This window comes from Marmota monax, unplaced genomic scaffold (assembly GCF_021218885.2).
Source record: "Marmota monax isolate L192 unplaced genomic scaffold, Marmota_monax_Labrador192_F-V1.1 WCK01_AAM20220418_F8-fsc00315, whole genome shotgun sequence".
Classification (NCBI taxonomy): domain Eukaryota; kingdom Metazoa; phylum Chordata; class Mammalia; order Rodentia; family Sciuridae; genus Marmota; species Marmota monax.
The window spans coordinates 396,067-419,728 of record NW_026692798.1 but is presented as its reverse complement, the minus strand read 5'-3'; the positions used below and the strand labels follow the sequence as shown (position 1 = coordinate 419,728).

General features: G+C 36.2%; 1 protein-coding gene across 4 annotated transcripts in view; it reads right to left on the bottom strand.

Annotated features, from left to right (window-relative positions):
* Positions 1-23,662, bottom strand: part of LOC124095088 (pregnancy zone protein) — an 85,863-nt gene that overhangs the window by 44,984 nt on the left and 17,217 nt on the right. For 3 of the 4 annotated variants that reach the window (XM_058580498.1, XM_058580500.1, XM_046448196.2), the window contains 13 exons: positions 16,320-16,462; positions 14,949-15,098; positions 11,154-11,318; positions 10,463-10,565; positions 5,995-6,139; positions 5,113-5,341; positions 4,100-4,226; positions 3,637-3,758; positions 3,111-3,162; positions 1,890-1,973; positions 1,476-1,652; positions 1,090-1,177; positions 74-230 (listed from right to left, as the gene is read on the bottom strand). In XM_058580498.1, coding sequence (XP_058436481.1) covers positions 74-230; positions 1,090-1,177; positions 1,476-1,652; positions 1,890-1,973; positions 3,111-3,162; positions 3,637-3,758; positions 4,100-4,226; positions 5,113-5,341; positions 5,995-6,139; positions 10,463-10,565; positions 11,154-11,318; positions 14,949-15,098; positions 16,320-16,462 — 1,742 coding nt within the window. The remainder of the gene's footprint in view (positions 1-73; positions 231-1,089; positions 1,178-1,475; positions 1,653-1,889; positions 1,974-3,110; positions 3,163-3,636; positions 3,759-4,099; positions 4,227-5,112; positions 5,342-5,994; positions 6,140-10,462; positions 10,566-11,153; positions 11,319-14,948; positions 15,099-16,319; positions 16,463-23,662) is intronic. The other variant, XM_058580499.1, reaches the window with a different exon arrangement.

Sequence of the window (23,662 nt, the reverse complement as noted above, 5' to 3'; positions counted from 1 at the left end):
TTCTTCTCCCCCTCCCCTAAGAGAATATTACATTGATCCATTATAGGGTTCAGAAGTTCTGGGAAGAATTCACCTTTATGGCATTGTTGAGCAGTGACCCAGAGCTCCTGAAACAGCCGTTGTCCTTCTGCTTTTGAGACAACCAGGTGAGGGCTTGGGTAATATATGCTTCATCAATGAAGATGTATGCTCGAGCCTGGGCAAATGTCTTCAGTACAAAGGCTGTGAGCCTGCGGGGGAGAAAGCATGAGTGTGGAGGCTGTTCTCATGCAGCACCATAATGCTCTGTTTGGGACACATAGGGCCCCCCCACTCCCAGTGCACCCCTGTAGAATTTATGAGCTATAACTGAGAGTTTAGAGGCTTTTTAATGTGGAATATTCCATGGTTTTTTTTTTTTTTGGTTCACTGCCATATGTTGTTAAGTCCATCACCAACTTGTCCTTGCTTCCAAAAGAATTTCTTTGCTAACTCTAGGGATTCAGATTTCTTCTAGTTTCTTTGGGGGCTAGGTAAGACCTTTTTTTTTCACATTCTGGGCATTCTGTATTTATTTCTTTTCACAGACTTCTTTACCTTCTTTTCTGCTCTAGTTACCCTGATGTCCTGCTACAGAAATACTTCCCACCATTTTGTCCTGCTCTTTGACCACGTTCCTTCCCCTTGTTTGCCTATGCAGTCAAATGAGAATGAGAGCAAATCATCTAGAAGGGAGTTAAGTTATGTTCTATGAGTGACAGCTGTTGCTTTTCTAGCCTATTTGGAACACTCTCAAATGCTAAGCAACAACTAAAAGGGGCAAATCACAAACTTATGTTCCTTTAGTACTATGACAAGAAAAAGGGTTTTGATATTTTGCATATCAAAAGAATGAACCTTAAAGTGTTCTCAGTTCTTTGAGTAATTAGAATTAATTAGAATTAGGCCTGAGACATTTATTTATCCAAATTGAATATTAATTTCCTCCTCCATAAAAATGAAGCTAATAACTCTCATTCATAGGATTTCTATAAGAATTAAATAGGATAATAATATATGTGTGTTCTTTGAACTCATAATTGGAATTCAGAATTGATTTTCTTTTCTTACCAAGTGTTGCCCTGGTTTCTGCCATATTGTTCCCCAAAGGTGCTATAAGAGCCATCTTGGTGTTTATAGTTCAGCTGTCTCTGGTAACCTGGAATGGAGGTTCAGATAGTTCAGGAAGCCTAGGGGATGAGGCAAGCCACCCATAAGTGTAAGCTGATCATCCAGGAACCACTAGGAGCCACTTATAGTCTGATCACCTGTGTGCAGGATCTGCTATAGTTCGGTGGATATTATAGACACTGAAACAACATCCTATTGCAGAGTGGGAAGACTGTTATTTCCATAAAAATCACCAACATGGGTTAATATTTAATAATATAGCTTAAGCCTAATTGGGAAACGTCTCATTGGAATAACAAGATAAGTTTTTTTCCTTTTTCACTTACCACCAATGAGATAACCAATTGCCTTGGACTTGATCTCCTGAGTTAGCTGTTGGGTTTCATTCACATAATTCAAGATATAGATGTTAGGAGCAAATAGGACCATGTTTTGTTCTCCACAGCCATAGGGCATCTGGAGGAGATTTTGTATATTTTGCATAGTGGAACCCAGTATGTCACCTGGGGAATAAAAAGATTTGAAGTCAGGGCACTTTCACTTCAAAAGTAGTCAATGCTATAAACAGTAAATGACTTTTGTATTCAGAGTCACATACTCTATCATTTAGATAAGGGAAAATTACATTTACAGATAATGAACCCTCTAGGACCCTAATAGAAATTGAAACAATCACAAACTTGACAATTATGCACAGGCAACTCTTTTGAACCAAGTTTCCTAAGCTTAAGGTGACTCACCTACAACTGAGACAGAGGCTCTGGCAGATTCTTTGACCACATTTGGTGGAAGCTTCAGGGATAACAGCTCAGACACTTTAGTACCTTTAGAAATAGACAACTCATATCAAAGAAGGTCCTCTGTGATTACAATATAAGGTCATGGTTAGAGTGGGAGCTTCAGAGATAAACAGCCTTCATACGCTACTGGCCCTGCTATGTGACCCAGGATAAACTGTGATGAGTCAGTGAAATAATAAATGTAAAACATCAGAACAGTGTCTGCAACATATTAAATTTTAATGACTGTAAACAGTTATTAATATTGCTCTTCCTTTATTATTATAGTTAGCAGTAGTATTATTTTTATCTCCTTGAGGAATTCTGGATCTAAGGAATAAAAATTTGACTCAAAGATGAGATTACTTTGAATAGTTCAGTTCCCTAGACTGTGTGACTTTCAGAATCCTTTCCCTTCTTATTTAACCATGTCTTGCATTGCTGTGCTTAGTAGATTTCTAAAAGAAGGCTAGGAGATGGTGGGGAGCCACATCTCTCTGATTTATTATTGTGTTAGTAAAACATACCCATAAGAATAGAGTTATTTCACTTCCTTATTCTATATAATCTTCAATGGATTCTATAAATAGATAACATGAATATATATTAAATTACTCCTCAATTGACAAATACAATATTGTATGTATTCTGGACATGGAACTAACACTAAGGTGGCAATACTGTATTAAAGCTACAACTGTTTCTTAATAATATAGTGAAAATCAAATGTAACTTTTTTTGCCTTGAAATGAAAAAAAATTTTTTAGGTAGGATTAGTATAAAATACCATGTTTTTCATCTGCAGCAATTTTAGGGACTATTACTTGATTCAAACTCATCATAATTCGGCTCTCTTTCTACCTTGTCCTGGGACACTTTGAGCTTCAATAGCCAGGCTTCTTAATGGATAACCACTGGTCTATTGAGGTAAGAGAGCTAAATATGAACCATGAAGTCCCCAGAATTAGTCCTGCCTGTACCATCTGAGCCATATTAACTTGCTATTTTGGACTCGGTGTTCTTATCTGTTAAATGTGTATAAAGAAATAATTAGTATGATGCTAATTTTTATAAACAACTCCAAAATTAAGGGAGAGAATATGTATGGATACACACAGTAATTTGAAGTTTCTACCTGTGTGTAGCTTTGTTCTCACAGTAATTTTAAGGGTGGAGTCTCACCTGAAGCACAGGCCATAGAGTTGAAGGTCTCCTCTTGTTCAATACCTTCAGGCTTGAATGAAGAGAAAAGGGATAAGTAAAGGTATAAACATATCCCCAGGTCATAGAAAGACAACAAAGTTCCTTCCTTTGAAAGGTAGTATTTATAAGAAATGATGTTCAATATCCTACTTATTATGAAATTATTATAAATCCATAAAACACTGAAAAACCAGGTTTGCTGGTAGAGGATAAAATGAAAAATGAGGATAAGACTAGTGAATCAATAATAGTTACAAGAAATTTGCAAATCTTAGGAGAGAGGTAGAAATTTTTTAAAAAGGGAATACTTCTCAAATGATTTATGGAAAACTCTACTTATAATAGCTGGCAATATCTCCTGTATTTCTTTTAAGGTGAGAAATTCCATTAGTCTTATAGAATGGATTGGGTGAGCATGATATTGTCCTTTGTTGTCCCAAGAGTGGTCACATTGTAAATTGTTAGGGGCTCAGAAAAATATATCAAGTGGGTCAGACTGACTTACCTCCACCAACAGAGTTTTGATGATCGTGTCTTTCCTTCCAGTCTCTGGAACCTCAGTAACTTCATTTCCACACAGTTCTAGAGACTTCATTACCTCTGTGCTCACAGAGAAATTCACATTCCCTAAAAAAAAGAATAATAGAAAAATTGAGTATCCATCTTGTAATTCAAATACCCTTAAGGGATACACTTCATTCTTACAGTTGGCAAGAGAAGGAAATAGTACTAAAAATTCCAAGACTAATGGGCAGAGTAAATGTTACCCAAGGGTAGTGATTGTGGGGACCAAGTTAGATGAGAATGATGAGAAGTGGTCATTGTGGGGAGAAATAAAAAGAGAAGAAATTAATTTTATAGAATTATATTCCTGGACAACAACAAAAAAATTTAATACAGTGAAAGGAGTGCTTGGATAGCCACCATCCTTGGTGACTGGTGAGCCTTTTGGGGAGACTGTCACTCACCCAGAGTTTTAGGAGTCACTGTCCAAGACAAGATTTGCCTTTCATTCCCACAAATGCAATAGGATTCTTCTGCTTTTTCATTTGGGGAAGCTAAGAATGTTGGTGAAGCTTCCAGCTGCACACTAACCTATATCCACAAGTGAGGCAAAGAGATAAAAATGAACAGGATATGAAAAGACAATGAACACATGGAATCAGGGCCAAGTGTGGGATGTTGCTTTACATTTGGATTTTTAAAAGAAAAGTATGATACTTAAGTTGGTTTATGCTTTAAGAAGCATGAAAATGGCAACGACACAAATCACAATTGCTTATCTAGTAGGAAGATCTGGCATTTACATTAGGGTGAATTAGAGAAATTTGCTGATACAGCAGTAGTGCAGGAGGGGAGCAACAGAGATTATATACTGTCCTTGGGGAAACAACCTAAGGTTCCTATCTGCCATGATGATATTCTTCCTGATTCTGCCTTTCTTCTTTCCTTCCCCCACTTCCTCTAAATTATACATGTCTCCTCTGTTCAGGACATGGAACACTATGAGCAATACATAAGAGGTTCCTGAACTTGAGGATATTGTATTGCAAAGGAAATAATATACTACAAAATGATGGCATAATTTATAAGGAGGTAAGTGTTATAAGATAAATTATAACTATATACAGTATTGTGGAAATCTCAAAATGAGGGCCCAGAGAATGACACTCATGGAATTGATAAAACTGAATTTTGAATCAATATTAAGAAACTTTCTGGAACAAAACCTAATTTGTGGCAAAGAATTCTTATCATAAGCTCTAGAAAAGTTTTAAAAAATTGTAGTTTAATGATCCATGGTTTAAACACCTGTAACATATGTGTCATATTTTCTCAGTGATCATGTCCTGCCCTTCCACATACAATTTATTTGTAGTGTCAACACATAATTACCTGAAAGAATACTTAGTGCTGGGAACTTTGGACAAAGGAGTCTTTCATTCTATCCACCCTTCCAATTCACACTTATTTTCCTTACCCGGATGCATTTGGGAAGGTAGTTCAACACAGTGGCCTTGAGAGTGAAGGCCTCTCCACGGACCACAGAGTAGGGCATTGTGAGCTCCACAAAGAAGGGCTGGAAGACTCGGAGAGAGGCAGTGGGAGAGAGACCAAGCCCAGTGTCATTGGACAGGCAGAGGGCCCCTGCCTTCCACTCAGTGATGGTGTCAGGGACAGTTTTTTCTACTTCAGCCATACCGGATGAGCTGAAAGGACACAATGTGAAGAACAGAAAGCAAGCAGATGAAACATATTTTCTCAAGTAAGAATCAATAAGTGTAAAACTACTGTGGAGGAAGAAATCACTCAAGGGTGCACAAGTGTGTGCCGTGTGTGTACTAGATTCCATATTGGGGACTGAATTGGAAAAATGAAAGGCACAAAAAGGCACCTCTTTCTGTTATCAACCTGTGGCCATATCACACATGGCTGTACTTTTGATAAATATATTTGAATGTGATCCAATTTGGTTCTAAAACTTCCTTACTTGTACCATTTCTTATGTAAGAAAATTCTTAAAAACATGGTCCAACAAATAGACCATTGTATTGTAGCTTGGTCTATTTATGTACTTGTTCTAATCATACTGTTTATGGCAAGCTTCCTGAATACAACTTTTGGCTCCCATGGTTATTTTCTGTCAGACTCAGGTATAATTATTTTAGAATTGCTCAGTTCTTGAGACAATTATATTAACAAACCCACCTAAATAAAGCATCTGAATTTAGGTCTATCCTAAAATGGTCAGAGGTTAAGATAGTTATTTAGAAATTTCCAGAATGATTATTTTAGGATTGAAAATGCTGGAGGACCCACAGTCCCTCCCCTACAGCAAATGGAGAAATGTGAAGTTACATACTCTACGACTGCTAACTCCCAGATCCAGGTCTCAGGGAAATAGCTCCGCACAGTTTCAAGGACTGGCTCTGGATTTTGCATATTATTTGAAGTTCTCATATTAAATGAAGCTGCTTGAGGAATATATGGCATGGCTAATGATCCTGCTGCAAATAAAATGAGAGAAAATAATATTTCAATTAAAGAAAACATCCATGCATTTCATGGTGCATGTGTGAGATGTAGGAGAGAAAATTTTCAGTTTTCCTGAATTTTCTCCTAGGTGCTGTAGAACTTTGGAAATAATTTGTTGATCTTTCATTCACTAAGAAGAGAGACATATTTGTTAAAGGTTTTAATTCTGTGTATCCTATATATGACATGATTTTACATGAATTGTAGCTGGAATGACAAGATAACTCAGATGTTTTTATGGGTCTTATGCAGGAAGGGCTGGTTTTTAAGGTGAGAGTATTGCTTCATCCTCAGAGAGACTGATCAAAAGTTGTAAAATGCTATTTAGGTGATGTAAGGGTGGCTATACTGGAAAATTTTTGATTTACCAATGGAGTGAACAGAATTCAACAATAAACTCGTGTGCCAATGTTGAAGCTTGAAAATTCATTGGTCTCTGGATAATAAGACTAGAATATTAGGTTTTTATTCTGCTTAGTTTATAGAAAAATGATGTGAAGAATTCAAGATACTAATCATAGCTATTTCCAACCATAACTAATTAGTTTTAGCCCTATAGTTCATATAAAGAAATCACTTAAAAAAGCAAGAGAGCAGAAAAACAGACATGAAAGCTGCCTGGCTCATATCATGACTGAAATCATGCTTACAAATAAATTTCAGTTAGGATCTCTATCTAGGTATCCAATCTGATATTTCAGAAACACCTTGTGAAGGAATACTTAGAAGTTATGAAAAACTGATTTCCAGTAATTTCTCCTTAATCATTGCTCCTGAGGAAAGCATCAGTAATAATTTCTTTAATGGATATCATACAGCTTTTCTCTGTGTCCTTTTTAAGTGGTAGCCTTTTCTATCTCTGACTTTGCTTTCTCATGGATATTTTATTTTTCCTCTCTTTATTCTCATCTTTAATTCTTAAATATATAAATGAACAATGTGCCCAAGTGAATTCATTTTCATTTCCTACCCCAGGTTTCAAAGACCTACTAATTCCTCCATCTATTGCAGCTGACAAACCATACCATTATGTGTTATTTTAGCTCCATTTTTTAAGTGATGGATATATTATTTCTATTTATATTGTCAACTTGACTCTGTCTTTTCAGTTTCTGTAGCAAAGTTCTATATTTCCTCCATGCCACAATTAATAAACTACTGTTAAGGTGATATGATTTTTTTTTTCTTGGGATGTGACTGGTGTCAAACATATTATCTTCCCCTGTCCCGGCTTGTTTTTCCCATATGACCTCATGAAAAGGTGCTGATCTCTGGACTAACCCACTTATGTTCTGTTTCATTCCTGATTGCAAAATATTTCCAAACGAATACTCCATTCATGGCTTAAAATGAACTGCTCAATCTAACTTTTTAACACTTCTTTGACATTCAATAACTTCAAGCAAAAAATTACAAAAACTTGAAACTTTATTTTCTTAGTTTAGTATCACTAGATATTTAGTATTTAGTATCACTAGATATTTAGTATTTAGTATTTCTTTGGAGAAGCATCTTAGGTGGTATCACTCTTCATCTGAAAGTCCCCACATTTCAGTCAAAAAGTCAAATACTCACCCTGACCTAAAAGCCCTACACAGTGTGGCGTTGCTTATTGATCTGATCTCTGTCTCCAATTGCTTACACTTAATTAACTTTGTTTCAACCGTGCAAGTTTCCTTATTCTGCTTAGAATTTTCAGGAAAATACTAACCTGAGAGTCTTTGATAGGCAGAATAGTGTAGAGGTTCAGACCAGGAGATCTGGAGTGAGACTCACTGACATGAATCCCCATTCCATATCTTACTAGTTGGGATATAGTGACTGAGTTATTTTACTTTTATGGGCCTCAGGTTTTTTTTTTCCCATCTGAAGAATGATAATAAGAATGCCTACCATATGAGGTTTCTACAAGAATTAAGGAAATCTACTCAATAAAGGACTCCATAACTACTTTTTATTATTAATATTTCCTGTGGCTGTAATAATCTTCTTCCAGATAGTCATGTGGTTTGCTTTTTTCAGGTTTTCATTAAATTTCACTCTTGGTAAGACCTCCACTGACCTCCCTATGTAATTTGCAACTCCCTGTAATTCAAATCCCTTTCCTTATTTGAATTTTGCTTATATAATTTATCATCTTCTAATGAGCCATATAATATTCTCACTAATATGTTTATGATCTTGCTTGCCTATTACAAACATAACCTTCATAAAGTCAAACGTTTTTGTTTCTGATATTTGTAAGTATAATCAGAAAGTAGGTCAGTTATTAAAATAAAGAATAAATAACTTATTTTTTTAATTTTACTGTTTTAGGAACTAGTTATTTCTATTCTTGTCTAACATAATTTTTGTCCATGGTTTGGTTCAATTATTGTTTTTCTCCCTTCCTCTTTCTCTTAGGTCCTAGGGATACTATTAAGGGCTTCTCTATCTATACTAGTCCATATCATCAAACACCTTGAGATGGTAGGATGGCTTCCCAAACAGTTATGGCAATGATTTCATGTTCTTTAACTAATTATCCAAGAGCATTCACGAATGGATAATTATGAATGTAATACACTCCACTATTGTCATCTATGTAAGAAATAAATAAAAAAAGAAAGAAAAAAGAGCATTCACAAGATATTCCATTTATCTTAGTTCCTTCATTTGTTTATATACTTGACTTATTTATAGCTACACATTTCAATCCCTTTTTGGTACCTATCACACATTTTAGGTGTTCTTTTTTCTGACATCTCAGATACCTGAAATTCTCTCCTTAAAAGATTCCAGATCATTTCCTTTTCCCCAAACTTCCAAGGTTTCAACTTGAAATTCTTTCTATGTAGTTCTTATGATTATTTTCCTTTCCTTTAAATTCTCCATCATTTATAAAATACCTTACATGATAAAAATCTTATTTACCTTTAATGAAAAGCTGAAATTTGTGCTATTACTGAATCTTAGAGAAAGACAGCCTATGGCCTGTTATGGTTTGGATGGTGAGGTGTCCCCCAAAAGCTCACATGTGAGATAATGCAAGAGGTTCAAAGGAGAAATGATTGGGTTGTGAGAGTCTTAACCCAATCAGTAATTAATCCCCTGACAGGGATTAATTGAGTGGTAATGAAGTGGTAGGCTGTGGCTGGAGGAGGTGGGAATTGGAGGTGTGTCTTTGGGGTATATATTTGTATCTGGCAAGTGGAGGCCTCTCTCTCTCTGCTACCTGATCAACATGTGAGCTGCTTCTCTCTGCCACACTCTTCCACCATGATGTTCTGCCTCACCAGGAGTCCCAGAGGAATGGAGTCGCCATTCTATGGACAAAGTCCTCTGGAACTGTGAGCCCTCAAATAAACTTTTCCTCCTCTACAATTGTTCTGGTCAGGTCCTTTTAATCACAGCAGTGAAAAGGCCAACTAAAACATGGCCCTTTCCAATAGAGCTGATAGTATGATTTTTATCATGGTAAGCCTTGTTATAGATGGATATAAACCTTAATGTCAAGGAAAACAGAAAATAATATTTAAACAAATTCTTAATTTGTATTGATAAATTGTATGTAATTATTTTATTGGGTATTTTGAAAGGCTATGAGAAGTTTTAGTCAAATTTCTTATTAATGAAGGATCTGAGCCTTAGAAAATAGACATTACTTACTCATTCTACACAAAGTACCTCTGATTCCTAATTTGAGCTTAAAAAATATAAGTATTTGTTAGCAGATAAACATCAAGATACTTTGGAGAAAAGATAGTTCAAATCATGTGAAAGAAGAATGAAAAAGGGTAGATAATGGGGTTTGTATGTAGGCAGACCTGAGGATAGGACAGTAGTTTTAATGGGAAGTTGAGATCTAGAAAAATGTTGCTTTATTTAAGTACTTTTTTTTAGGTCATGAATTATGAGTATTTCTGTCATGTTTACAATGTCTTTTCATTGGTAGGCCTTTGTCCTTTCTTCTATTTTAAAAGATGGAGCATCTTTTAATATTTTCCTGATTCCATAATGATAACTACTCTCTCTTTCCTCTCTACCTGTCTTTCCAATCTTATAGTACATTGGAATATTCTATTTCATCTGATTTTGTGCCCTGAAGCATCTGACTAATCTACAGAAAACCTCTGATATGTTCTGAATAGGCTGATTACCAGCTAAGTGATCTTAACAAAAAACACCTGATCTAAATCATGGTTCTCTGTGTGTATGAAAAGGAGATAGGACTACATTATTGATCTCATTTTACCTTTGCAGAAAAGTAGTATTGTTGTATATGCTACAAAATTAAAAGCAACTTGTTATTTTACCTCCAGGAAATCCTCTTCCAGCTTCTCTTGTAGGTGTGTGGGTAACTGAGCAAGACGATATTTTTCGAATTTTTGAGTTGGTGAACACCTTTAATCCCATACCCTGGAAAAAAATGATCACTCCCTTTGTAAACTTGATTAGAATTTATAAAATATTATCTTTAAATTTTCTACATAATTCCAATAGTCTTAATTCCATGGAGATATGCACAACTCAGGAAATACACTGTAGTAAAATTACTATAATTTATGAATTGTTAATATTTCACTCTTTATTACTTATTTTTGGTTAGTTGGGAAAAAAACTAAATATAGGGCTGGGACTTTGGCTTACAGGTAGCGCACTTGCCTTGCATGTGTGAGGCACTGGGTTTGATTCTCAGCACCACATACAAATAAATAAAATTTAAAAAGATCTATCAACAACTAAGGAAAAATATTTTAAAAAAACCCCAAATATAATAAAAAAGTGTCTAATGAAGAGCCAGAGGTTGGGTTTAGCCATAGCTGACTTACTAACAGAAATATTGTGTGATCTTAAAGATATTTTAATTTTGTCATTGAATTCATTTTCTCAGCTGAAAAATGAAGTGGTGAGCTGAAATAAAAAATTACTAAAATCATTTATAAATTCAAAGTTTTAATAGCATAAAAAATCCCAAGACAGCATGTGAATTAGTAGGAACTTTACCTTGAGGAAATTATAAACATCTTCTTCATCATAACTTGATAAGGGAACATAGACCGATCCTCCACGAATGATGAAAGAATGCACACAGCTTGTTTGCTCTTCCTCCTGCTGGTCTAAATTGTTGGGAAAATCCGTGAGATCCCTCACAGTTAGAAGATTGTAGACCTGTAACAGTAGGAGGAAATCAAAGGCAGAACTCTTACCTGTTGTTTTTTTGACATATTCAATAAACTGATAGAAATTGGATAATTAATCATCAAACTTTTCTTAAGTACATTCAGGTAATTGGTACCTTAGAACAAAGTTAAAGATTTTCTTGATTTTTAACAGTAAAACTTGCTTGGAGAATTGCTTTCAAAGAGTAATAAAATCTTAAATTATGAAGTATTAATCAAAAATTCAGTGTGGAGTTTAGATCAACTATTGGAAGAAGATCTAACTTACCTCTGTGTTTGATGATGTTAATGCCCCATGGAATTCAGGTATGAATTGTTATTGCCCCCGTTAAACTTTTATGTTTACTCATTTTTGTTTTTGTACTGAAGAACCACATAGGCACATAAATGAACATATATCATCCATATTGGGTAGATGGGCTTTTATGCAGTTGCAAACGGAGATTACTTTTTTATGGAAAAAGAAGAATGATTTAGAACCAAATCCTCATAGCACAGAGCTAGAGGCCTGGATACTTATTCCAGGACTGGAGTAAGATAGTCTTAATTGAAGAACTTCCAGCATCTGCCTGGCTTGATTTTTGAACTACTGTAGACCAGCAACTCCCGAGTGCCTCCTGTTTCCCCACTTTTCCAAGGCATCATCAGTGATCATTCCATGACAGTCATTCCACCATTGTATGGTGGGTGTGTGGAGGCAAATGACTTGCTTTCACTTTAGTTCAAGATATTCATAGCTAGATACCTGAGGAATTATACCTGGGAAGAATACTCTATACTTGGATCTGGTTTAAATTGTGAAATTCAGTTTTTGAGCTGTTATCATTTTAGAATGAGAATTTTAGGGACCACAGACAGAAGACTGAGTGTCTTTTACATGTGAGAGGATCATGAATCACTGGGAGTTGGCAGGCAGCCTATGAAGACCATCTCCAAAATTTCCCTGAATAATAATCTCTGCCTGTTGTGATTCCTGCCTTTGTAGTGTTTCTCTCATGAAGTGTAGGGCTGACCTGTATTAGATATTATGGAAATGATAGTATACAACTTCCAAGGCTAGGCCAAGAGCTTTTTAGCTCTCTTGGATCACTTGCCCTGCTGGAAATCTCTGGCAATATGAAGTCTTTGAGGTGAGAAACTTAGCCCTCCTGACAGTAACATGAAAAACCAGTCTTGGAAGCAGATCTCCCAAATTCAGTCAATCTTTGCAAGAATGCAGCTCTGATCAACATGTTAATCATAATCGTATGACAGATCACAAGCCAGAGCCACCTAGATAAGCTGCTCTAAATTCCTGACTCACAGAAACTGCATGAGATAATAGAAGTTTACTGTGTTCGTTCACTAAGTTTTGGGGAAAAGTGTTATGCAACAGTAGATAGCTAATAGCTTATACTTCTTTGCCTGTTTGTGTTTATTCTCCAGTAGAAGAATTAAATAGGCACTTAAGTAAGCATGCATTGTCTATATTGGACAGACCAATGTTTTCTAAGTTATTATTCAAAGAAAGTAAGCTTCAATATTTCTATAACTTAAAAAGCTGAAATCTCCATTTATGTTTATGATACCTTCTCACCTCCATAACACTCAAAACTTTGTATGCAACCAAAACAACCACTAAATTTATATGACTAAACAGGGTAAATATAAATATTGAGAAGAGACTAAATTCCCTTAATACATGCTGAAAATAATAGCTTAGAATAGACTACCATCAATAGGAAGTGTAAAAAAATTAGGTGTGTTTCCAAAGAAAACACTCAGAGAAAAAAAATCCCTTTTCCAGGTTAACTCTTATAATTAAGAAGAGAAATATAATTGCTCTTCAGTGTGATAGTTATTAATGAGGAAGTATTTTGAACTATTAAAATACTAAGGTAGAGAAGAACTTTGGTTATGTGCTTCATGCTGAAGGACATTAATTTGGATGAATAAAAATAGGACAAGTATATTTGGTATAGTTACTTCACAGGTTTAAAATTCATATATATTAGGGACTAGGATTGTGGCTCAGTTGTAGAACGTTTGCCTAGCATGAGCTGGGCCCTGGGTTTGATCCTCAGCACCACAAAAAATAAATAAAATAAAGGTATTGTGTTCAAATACAACTAAAAAAATAAATATTTTTTAAAAATTCATATATATGAAGCAGAAACTAGAACAAACACAAAATAAACTTTAATATTACCGATTTACCTCCCAACATAGAAAAATAGCAATAATTCCCCTCCAGGCATATTAATCAGTCCTTTTAAATGTTGATTCATGAGGTAGTTAAAGCCATAAAATTTAGTATAACTTTAAAAAATTTGTTTTTTTTTAAGATATACGTGACAGTAGAATGTATTTTGACATATCATACATACATAGAGTATAAATTATTCTAATTAGAATCCCATTCTTGTGCCTGAACATAATGTGGAGTTACACTGGTCTACCATAACTTTTTGATAATGATGAACTCACAAATTTTTTTCACATTATGCTGAAAATTTTCAAAATATAAATAACCTAGTTTTCTATTTAGAACTTGGGAGATGTAGTTTCTAAAAATGTCCCTTCCTTTGGTAATCGTTCTTTGAAAAACTATTTATTTGTCAGTATTTCTTCCAAATGGTATTAACCATTTTTCTGAGTCACATATAGTCTTTTAGGTATTACCCCTCAATAATGACAGTTCTGTAAGGACAAGGACTGTGATACATTTATTTCTTTTTCCTCTGCTCCTGCAAGAGATCCAGCACATAGTGGGCTTGAAACAATACCAACAACAATGATAAGATAATAAATAAATAAGCATGACATGTCAGGAGTTAATACCAAGAATTATTATAATTACAGAAAAAAGCAGAAAATTAAAATTTTAGTGAATCAGTGTTGTTAACAAAGATGCAGTAGGACATTTTTTAAAAATTGAAAATAATTGTGAATTACTTATTAACATTTTCACAGATCCCAAGGAACATGGAGACATGAATGGATCTGTTAGAAGGTACATGACTTCCTTAATGCTTTCAAATATTAATTTTGTAGCAAACTGATTTATTCCTGAGACCAAAATTATTTTATTTAGACAGAAGTCATATTATCTAATACTTTTAGCAACTCATTAATCCATTTTCCTTTTTGAGCATGACTGTCTCATAAGTGAGGAATCTTAACAAAATGTAGCTTTCATGAAGATTATTGAAGACATTAAAATGAAGACATTAGATTTGATTCCTTACAGAAATAGAAGAATAGAAATATTGAGAAGAGACTAAATTCCTTTAATACATGCTGAAAGTAATAGCTTAGAATAGAATAGGAAGAATCAAAACTTGCAGGCAGAGTTTCAGAATCACATCTCAGTTATGCCACTTACTTCTGGGTAATCTTGCACAAACATCACAACTGCTCCAAATCTTAGTTTTGTCATCTTAAAATGGGGCTATTACTTATTTTCTGGGATTTGGAAAAGTAAGTAAGAACAACCCCTATGTGGGACAGGGAGAGACTATCAAGGACTACTCAAGTGGTAAGTACCTTTATTATCACATTTTACTTTCAATAGAGGCTTCTCTTGCTCTGAGCCCTTTTCACGGTCCTTGCTGATCCCTGAACTCTGACTGGCACTCACCGAGGATGCAGAGAGCTCAGCTTCAGGCCTCATGAGCAGCACACTTTGGTCCACAGCACGGATGGCGCAGAGGGACTGAGGAGAAGCTGTGATTCTCAGGTGGGCATGTGAGGCTGGAAGAGTTTGTGCAGGGCTGAAGCTCAAATCCACCTGTGAATTTGAAAGAGAGGTCAAAAAAGCCAGTTTCTTGATTTAATCATGTCTTTACATGCCTTTCTTCAGTCATCCTTACATTCAGCTTTATATGACCTCGTCAGGAATGTCAGTTGAGGACCTCTTTTCACATCTTTTCTTCATTGTTTATTGAAAAAAAATTATTTTTTTCCTTACTGTCAATTACATTTATTTAATTTAGGTAGGCTCTAGAATGTTCAGGGAACAGGAGTCCTTGGAGAAATGCCAACCCTTTGAAATATAACCACATCAGTTAAATTTGGCCAAAGGTTTGTTTTTGTTTTTGTTGTTGTTGTTATTTTTAGATGTTACATGACAGTAGAGTGTATTTTGACAAATTTTACATTCATAGAGTATAATTTGTTCTAATTAGGATCCCATTCTTGTGATTGTATATGATGTGGAGTTTCACTGGTCGTGTATTCATATATGAACATAGGAAAGTTATGTCCAATTCATTTCACTGTTTTTCCTATTCCCATCTACCTTTCCTTTTCTTCATTCCCCTTTGTCTAATCCAGTGAACTTCTATCACTCTCCCCCATTGTGTGTTCATTTTCATATCGGAGAGAACATTCAGCCTTTGAGATTGGCTTACTTCACTTAGCCTAATAGTCTCCAATTTTATTCATTTACTGGAAAATGCCATATTTTCATTCTTTTTTATGGATAAGTAATATTCTATTGTGTGTGTTTACCCACATATATATGTAAATACATACACATCACATTTTCTTTATCAATATATCTGTTTAAGGACACCTAGGTTGTTTCCATAGCTTAGCTATTGTGAAGAAAATGTTTATTCAATATATCAGTCTTGTCCCAAGACATTAAATTTGACATCACAAAGATAGATAGCTTGTTTGAATTTTAGAAGCCCATCAATGCTTCTGGTATATGAAAGGTGTCTCTAGTTATTTTTATTTGTCCTACAGCTGTTTGGAACTTCTGAGTCTTAACCTTATATATGCATATAATGGAGTCAGCATAGAGCTGATACAAAAATGAATTATATTGTATGTGGTAGTAATTTAAAAAGTGCTATAGTTGAAGCCTGAAGTTTTGACTCTGCCATTAACTTATTGGGAACCACTGAACAATTCACTTCACTCTTCTGGCCCAGTTTTCTTTGGGGTAAAATTGATGATAGTATCATTTATTTGTGTTCTTATCATTTTATATTGAATCACTTACCTTGTTGGCTAAGCAATTTTCAATCTCAAAATTCTCAGAATCTCCAATAACTTCTCCATCTGGTAAAATGGTAAAGAGGAACACTCGTGCAATGGGAGCGATATCCAATTCCACAGAGAGAGACAGGAAAAAACTGCCTTTCACTGGAGCATGGAGAGAGTGGGAAACATGGTGGTGGTTTAGACCAACTGTTGCTTTGTTTCACCCAGTTCAGAACTGTGTCTATGCATTCAGTGGCTTAATCTCTTTAAATATTGTTGTAGTTATTTGGTGATATTAATAGGCTGATGTCTCCCTCATGACTTCAATTGTAGACTAAATTAACAAAATTCCTTTCACTTACATCTTTCTTCATCTGATTTTCCACCTGATGCCTAAATCAACTTAAATATTAATAGTTTCAAGTTGCTCCATATATGCATGATAAATGAAGACCATTTTATTTAGACTTCAGACTAGAGGTGATTTTCAACTTAAATATAGTGCTAGAATTGATAACATGTATTTTTCAAATATGTGACTTTTAAAAATCTCAGAATATGAAGAAATTAATGGCCATTAGACTTCCTAAGAGAAAATGTAGATATTTGACTTTTCATTGCAGTTTTAAGCTCTTACAAGTCCTATTAATGTTTGTCTACCAGAAGTGTTAAATGATACTCAGTTACACTTTGAAAAGCACATTAAAATTTAAGACTAGCTAAGAGGAAAAAAAGGATAGATGTAATATTTCTAGTTTCTGAATGGTTCAATGCTGACTTGAGTTTATGACCCACATTTATCTGAATAAAAGAAATTTAAAAAGCCAAACAATTTGTTTAATGATAACAAAGAGTTTGGAATATTGGTTCACAAAAGAAGAACAGAAGGGGCTAGGGTTGTGGCTCAGTGTACTGTGCTCGCCTAGTACACATGAGGCACTGGGTTCGATCCTCAGCACCACATAAAAATGAAATAAAGATTGTGTGTCCACCTACAACCAAATAATAAATATTAAAAAAGGGCAGAAAACAATCTGTCATTTGTTCCATATCTTCCCTCCTCTTCTCCACATCCTGTACCCAGACACCTAGCTATAAGTCTTCAAAGTCCTGTGCTTCCAAGTTCTCCATTTACATATTCTTGATACAATTAGACTACACATAGAACAGCAGAGTCTCTAGCCATTGTTGAAATTCAAAATATCATAGGACAAGAATGTCATAATTGTTGAGAAATTACAACTGATTTTTCCCTTTTGACTATAAGAGTTTAAAAATATCCTTCAGGAAATTTTATAAAGTATTATATTAGGATGAAAAATCTAATGTACAGCATGAATATTATAGTCAATAAAATTATACTGTATTTGGGATTTCTGCTGAGTAGGTTGTAGCTGCCCTTGGTATATACACAATAAAATGGGCAACCAGGTGAGATAATGTAATATATTTATTTGCATCACTATACTCACCATTTTTTACCTACATTATTCCATAACATCATGTTGCATACCTTAAATATATACAGATAAAATTTATTATTTTAAAAAGTGTCTTAAAGCCCTGCTATCGGTGAAGCTCAGTTAAAAACTGTATAACTCTGTATATAATAGGGATTTTCCCCAACCCTATGTAAACTTTACTTTAACTTAACATTGTTTACTGTGAGGTGCTTACACAGCAAAACTCTAAATTTGGGAGGAAATGGGGTTTCTGATGTCTCTTAGGCAGTGCCGTGCCATTCATATCATTGTCCAATTGGACAGATCAAATTTTAGTTCTGATCTTGAAAAAGAAATAAATTACCACTCTAAAAGGAGTGAAATTTCAGCCCTTCTGTCACTTGAGCTAAACATAGAAAGCAAAGTAGACTGATATGCCATAAGGTCAGAAAGAGAAGTGAGAACAGACATCTTTTTTTGCAAAGAATAATTTAAAGAAATTAACCCATTATTACTGACATTTGTAAAGGTTTTGTTATTTAAAATTTGTATTCTGAATTTTAAACAGACTCAAAAATAGTTCTGAAATTTGAGGAATTTGGATGCTGTACAGAATAGTGTTAAATAGAAGAAAAAGTAGGCCCTAATCTTCATCATGTGGGATTAGGCCCCAACTTCCTTAATAAGACTCCTATAGCACAAGAATTAAAACCAAGAATCAATAAATGGGATGGACTCAAACTAAAAAGTTTCTTCTCAGCAAAAGAAACAATCTGTGAAGTGAATAGAGAGCCTACATCTTGGGAGCAAATCTTTACCCCTCATACATCAGATAGAGCACTAATTTCTAGGGTATTATATAGAACTCAAAAAGCTAAGCACCAAAAAAAAAAAAAAAAAACCAAAAACAAAAAACAAATAAACCAATCAATAAATGGGCCAAGGATATGAACAGACACTTCTCAGAAGAGGATACACAATCAATTAACAAACATATGAAGAATTGTTCATTATCTCTAGCAAAATAAAAAATAAAATCAATAAAATTAGAGAAATGCAAATCAAAACTACTCTAAGATATCATCTCACTGCAGTAAGAATGGCAACTATTATGAAGACAAATAACAATAAATGTTGGCAAGGATGTGGGGGGAAAAGGGTACACTCATACATTGCTGGTGGGACTGCAAATTGGTGCAGCCAATATGGAAGGCAGTATGGAGATTCCTTGAAAAACTGGGAATGGAACCACCATTTGACCCAGCTATCCCTCTCTTCCATCTATACCCAAAGGACTTAAAAACAGCATATTACAGTGACACAGCCACATCAATGTTTATAGCAGCATAATTCACAATAGCTAAACTGTGGAACCAATTTGGATGCCCTTCAGTAAATGAATGGATAAAAAAATGTGGCATATATATACACAATGGAATATTACTCTGCAATAAAAGAGAATAAAATCATGGCATTTTCAGGTAAATGGATGGTGTTGGAGAAAATAATACTAAATGAAGTTATCCAATCCCCAAAAAACAAATGTTGAATGTTTTCTCTGGTATAAAGTGACTGACCCATAATGGGGTAAGGAGGGAGAGCATGGGAGGAATCGATGAACTCTAGATAGGGCAGAGGTTTGGGAGGAGAAGGGAGGGGGCAGGGGGTTAGCAATGATGGTAGAATGTGATAGACCTCATTATCCAAAGTACATGTATGAAGACATGAATTGGCATGAACATACTTTATATACAGAGATATGAAAAATTGTGCTCTATATGTTTAATAAGAATTGTAATGCACTCCATTGTCATGTATTTAAAAAATAAAATCAATTAAAAAAGAAAAAGAAGAATAGTGCTAGAAAATACAGGAGAAACTCAATGCTTTTGTATTATTGATAATATATATTAAATAGTTCTGCAAATTATTATCTTAACAAGAGGACAGCAAATGTTGCTGCTAACACATAAGACAGGCTTTATCTTCAGATGTGTAGAATTGTTTCTTTTTCCTATTGTAATCCCTTATTCTCACCTGGATCTGTTTTTTATCCTTATCTTTATTTTATTTTGCTTTAAGTTTCTACAATTTTTCTCCTACATATGTTACAATAAATCCCTGAACTAGATTTGCTTTTTGCTCTCATATTTCCTGTTAAAACAGAAACTTCTAGCAACTATTATTGTGAAATGGGCATATGATTGCATATATTGAGTACTGATTTATAACTGTTTTCATAGATACCCGATCATATTAGCTAATTAATTGAACATGTTTTCTAAAGTTCTTTGAATGACATTTCTGCAATAAAAAATATCCGTATTTTATTAAAAAAAAAGATTGGTGACCCACCGGCAGAAGAGGAGCAGCGTCCTGCTGAGAGGCTGAGCCGCCCCCTCCCCCTGCGCCGGCAAAGTAGAGGGAACTGTGACCACGCACAGAGCAGGCCCAGCGGCCTGCTGAGGGGCAGAGCCGCCCCCCCACCCCCCGCGCCTGCCAGGTAGGTGGAACTGTGACCACGGACAGAAAAGGCCCAGTGGCCCGCGGCGGGACAGAGCTTCCAATCACTCCTGCAAGGTAGGCGGGCCTGTGACCCACCGGCAGAAGAGGAGCAGCGGCCTGCTGAGAGGCAGAGCTGCCCCCTCCCCCTGCACCGGCAAGGTAGAGGGAACTGTGACCACGCACAGAGCAGGCCCAGCGGCCTGCTGAGGGGCACAGCCGCCCCCCACCCCCCGCACCTGCCAGGTAGGGGAACTGTGACCATGGACAGAAAAGGCCCAGTGGCCCGCGGCGGGACAGAGCTTCCAATCACTCCTGCAAGGTAGGCGGGCCTGCGACCCACCGGCAGAAGAGGAGCAGCAACCTGCTGAGAGGCAGAGCCGCCCCCTCCCCCTGCACCGGCAAGGTAGAGGGAACTGTGACCACGCACAGAGCAGGCCCAGCGGCCTGCTGAGGGGCAGAGCCACCCCCCACCCCCCGCGCCTGCCAGGTGACCACCGACAGAAAAGTCCCAGTGGCCCGCGGTGGGACAGAGCTTCCAATCACTCCTGCAAGGTAAGCGGGCCTGTGACCCACCGGCAGAAGAGGAGCAGCGTCCTGCTGAGAGGCTGAGCCGCCCCCTCCCCCTGCGCCGGCAAAGTAGAGGGAAGTGTGACCACGCACAGAGCAGGCCCAGCGGCCTGCTGAGGGGCAGAGCCGCCCCCCACCCCCCACGCCTGCCTGGTAGGTGGAACCGTGACCACAGACAGAAAAGGCCCAGTGGCCCGCGGCGGGACAGAGCTTCCAATCACTCCTGCAAGGTAGGCGGGCCTGCGACCCACTGGCAGTACAGCCCCAGAGGCCTGCAGAGGGGCAGTGCCGCTGCCTGCGCCTGCAAAGTAGACAGAACTGTGACCACCGAAAGAACAAGCCTAGCGGCCCGCAGAGGAACAGAGCCGCCGCCCGCGCCTGCGAGGGAGACGTTGCAACTATACAAGACCAATATAAATATATAGGGGGAAAATTCAATAGCACAACAGTTTCACCAAGTAGAAAGGAACGCGAACAGTATGAAGAGACAAGGAAAGAAAGGACCACAAGCATTGCAGGTCAACTCAATGTTAGAAGAGGTAATAGCTGCAGCAGATGGAATGTCAGATAAAGAATTCAGGATATACATGCTTCAGATGATCTGGAGTCTCAAGGAAGACATCAGACAGCAAAATCAGACAATGAAAGATCACTTCAACAATGAATTACATAAACAAATCCAAGAAGCAAAAGATCAACTATACAGGGAAATAGAGGTTATAAAAAACAAACAAACAGAAATCCTAGAAATGCAGGAAGCAATAAGCCAACTTAAAAACTCAATTGAGAATACTACCAGCAGAGTAGAACACTTAGAAGATAGAACATCAGACAATGAAGATAAAGTATTTCAACTTGAAAAGAACATAGACAGCTCAGCAAGACTGTTAAGAAACCATGAGCAGAACATCCAAGAAATATGGGATAACATCAAGAGACCAAATTTAAGAGTCATTGGGATACAGGAAGGGACAGAGTTTCAAACCAAAGGAATGAGCAATCTATTCAATGAAATAATACGAGAAAACTTCCCAGACTTGAAGAATGAGACAGAATCCCAAATCCTAGAAGCCTACAGGACGCCGAATGTGCAAAATCATAAGAGACCCACACCTAGACACATTATAATGAAGATGCCCAACATACAGAATAAGGAGAGAATTTTAAAAGCTACAAGAGAAAGGAAGCAGATCACATTTAGGGGTAAGCCAATCAGGAAAACAGCTGATCTTTCAACACAGACTCTGAAAGCTAGAAGATCCTGGAATAACATATTTCAAACACTGAAAGAAAATGGGTTCCAACCAAGAATTGTGTTTCCAGCGAAATTAAGCATCAGGATGGAAGATGAAATTAAAACCTTCCACGATAAACAAAAGTTAAAAGAATTTGCAGCTAGAAAACCATCTCTTCAAAACATCCTTGGCAAAACATTACAGGAAGAGGAAATGGAAAATAACAATGAAAACCAACAGTGGGAGGTAGGACAGTAAAGGGGGGGAAAATAATCAAAGAGGAAAACAAACCATGTTTAGTAACATAAATAAACAAATATGGCTGGAAGAACAACCCATATCTCAATAATAACCCTAAATGTTAATGGCTTAAACTCACCAATCAAGAGACACAGGCTAGTAGAATGGATCACAAAACAAGACCCAACAATATGCTGCCTACAGGAGACGCATTTGATAGGAAAAGACATACATAGGCTGAAGGTGAAAGGTTGGGAAAAATCATATCACTCATATGGACTTCGGAAACAAGCAGGAGTATCCATACTCATATCAAATAAAATAGATTTCAAGCCAAAGTTAATCAAAAGGGATAAAGAGGGACACTACATACTGCTGAAGGGAACCATACACCAACAAGACATAACAATCATAAATATTTATGCCCCAAACAATGGTGCAGCTATGTTCGTCAAACTCTTCTCAAGTTCAAGAGTCTAATAGACCACCATACCATTATCATGGGAGACTTCAACACACCTCTATCACCACTGGACAGATCTTCCAAACAAAAGTTGAATAAGGAAACTATAGAACTCAATAACACTATTAATAACCTAGACCTAATTGACATATATAGAGTATACCACCCAACATCAAGCAGTTACACTTTTTTCTCAGCAGCACATGGATCCTTCTCAAAAATAGATCATATATTATGTCACAGGGCAACTCTTAGACAATATAAAGGAGTAGAGATAATACCATGCATCTTATCTGATCATAATGGAATGAAACTGAAAATCAACGATAAAAGAAGCAAGGAAAAAGCATACATCACTTGGAGAATGAACAATAGGTTACTGAATGATCAATGGGTTATAGAAGACATCAAGGAGGAAATTAAAAAATTCTTAGAGATAAATGAAAACACAGACACAACATATCGGAATCTATGGGACACATTGAAAGCAGTTCTAAGAGGAAAATTCATTGCTTGGAGTTCATTCCTTAAAAAAAGAAAAAACCAACAAATAGATGATCTCATACTTCATCTCAAAATCCTTGAAAAAGAAGAGCAAAACAACAGCAAAAGAAGTAGAAGGCAAGAAATAATTAAAATCAGAGCTGAAATTAATGAAATCGAAACAAAAGAAACAATTGAAAAAATTGACAAAACTAAAAGTTGGTTCTTTGAAAAAATAAACAAAATCGACAGACCCTTAGCGATGCTAGCGAAGAGAAGAAGAGAGAGAACTCAAATTATTAGCATACGGGATGAAAAAGGCAATATCACAACAGACACTTCAGAAATACAGAAGATAATCAAAACTATTTTGAATCCTTATACTCCAATAAATTAGAAGATAGTGAAGGCATAGATAAATTTCTTA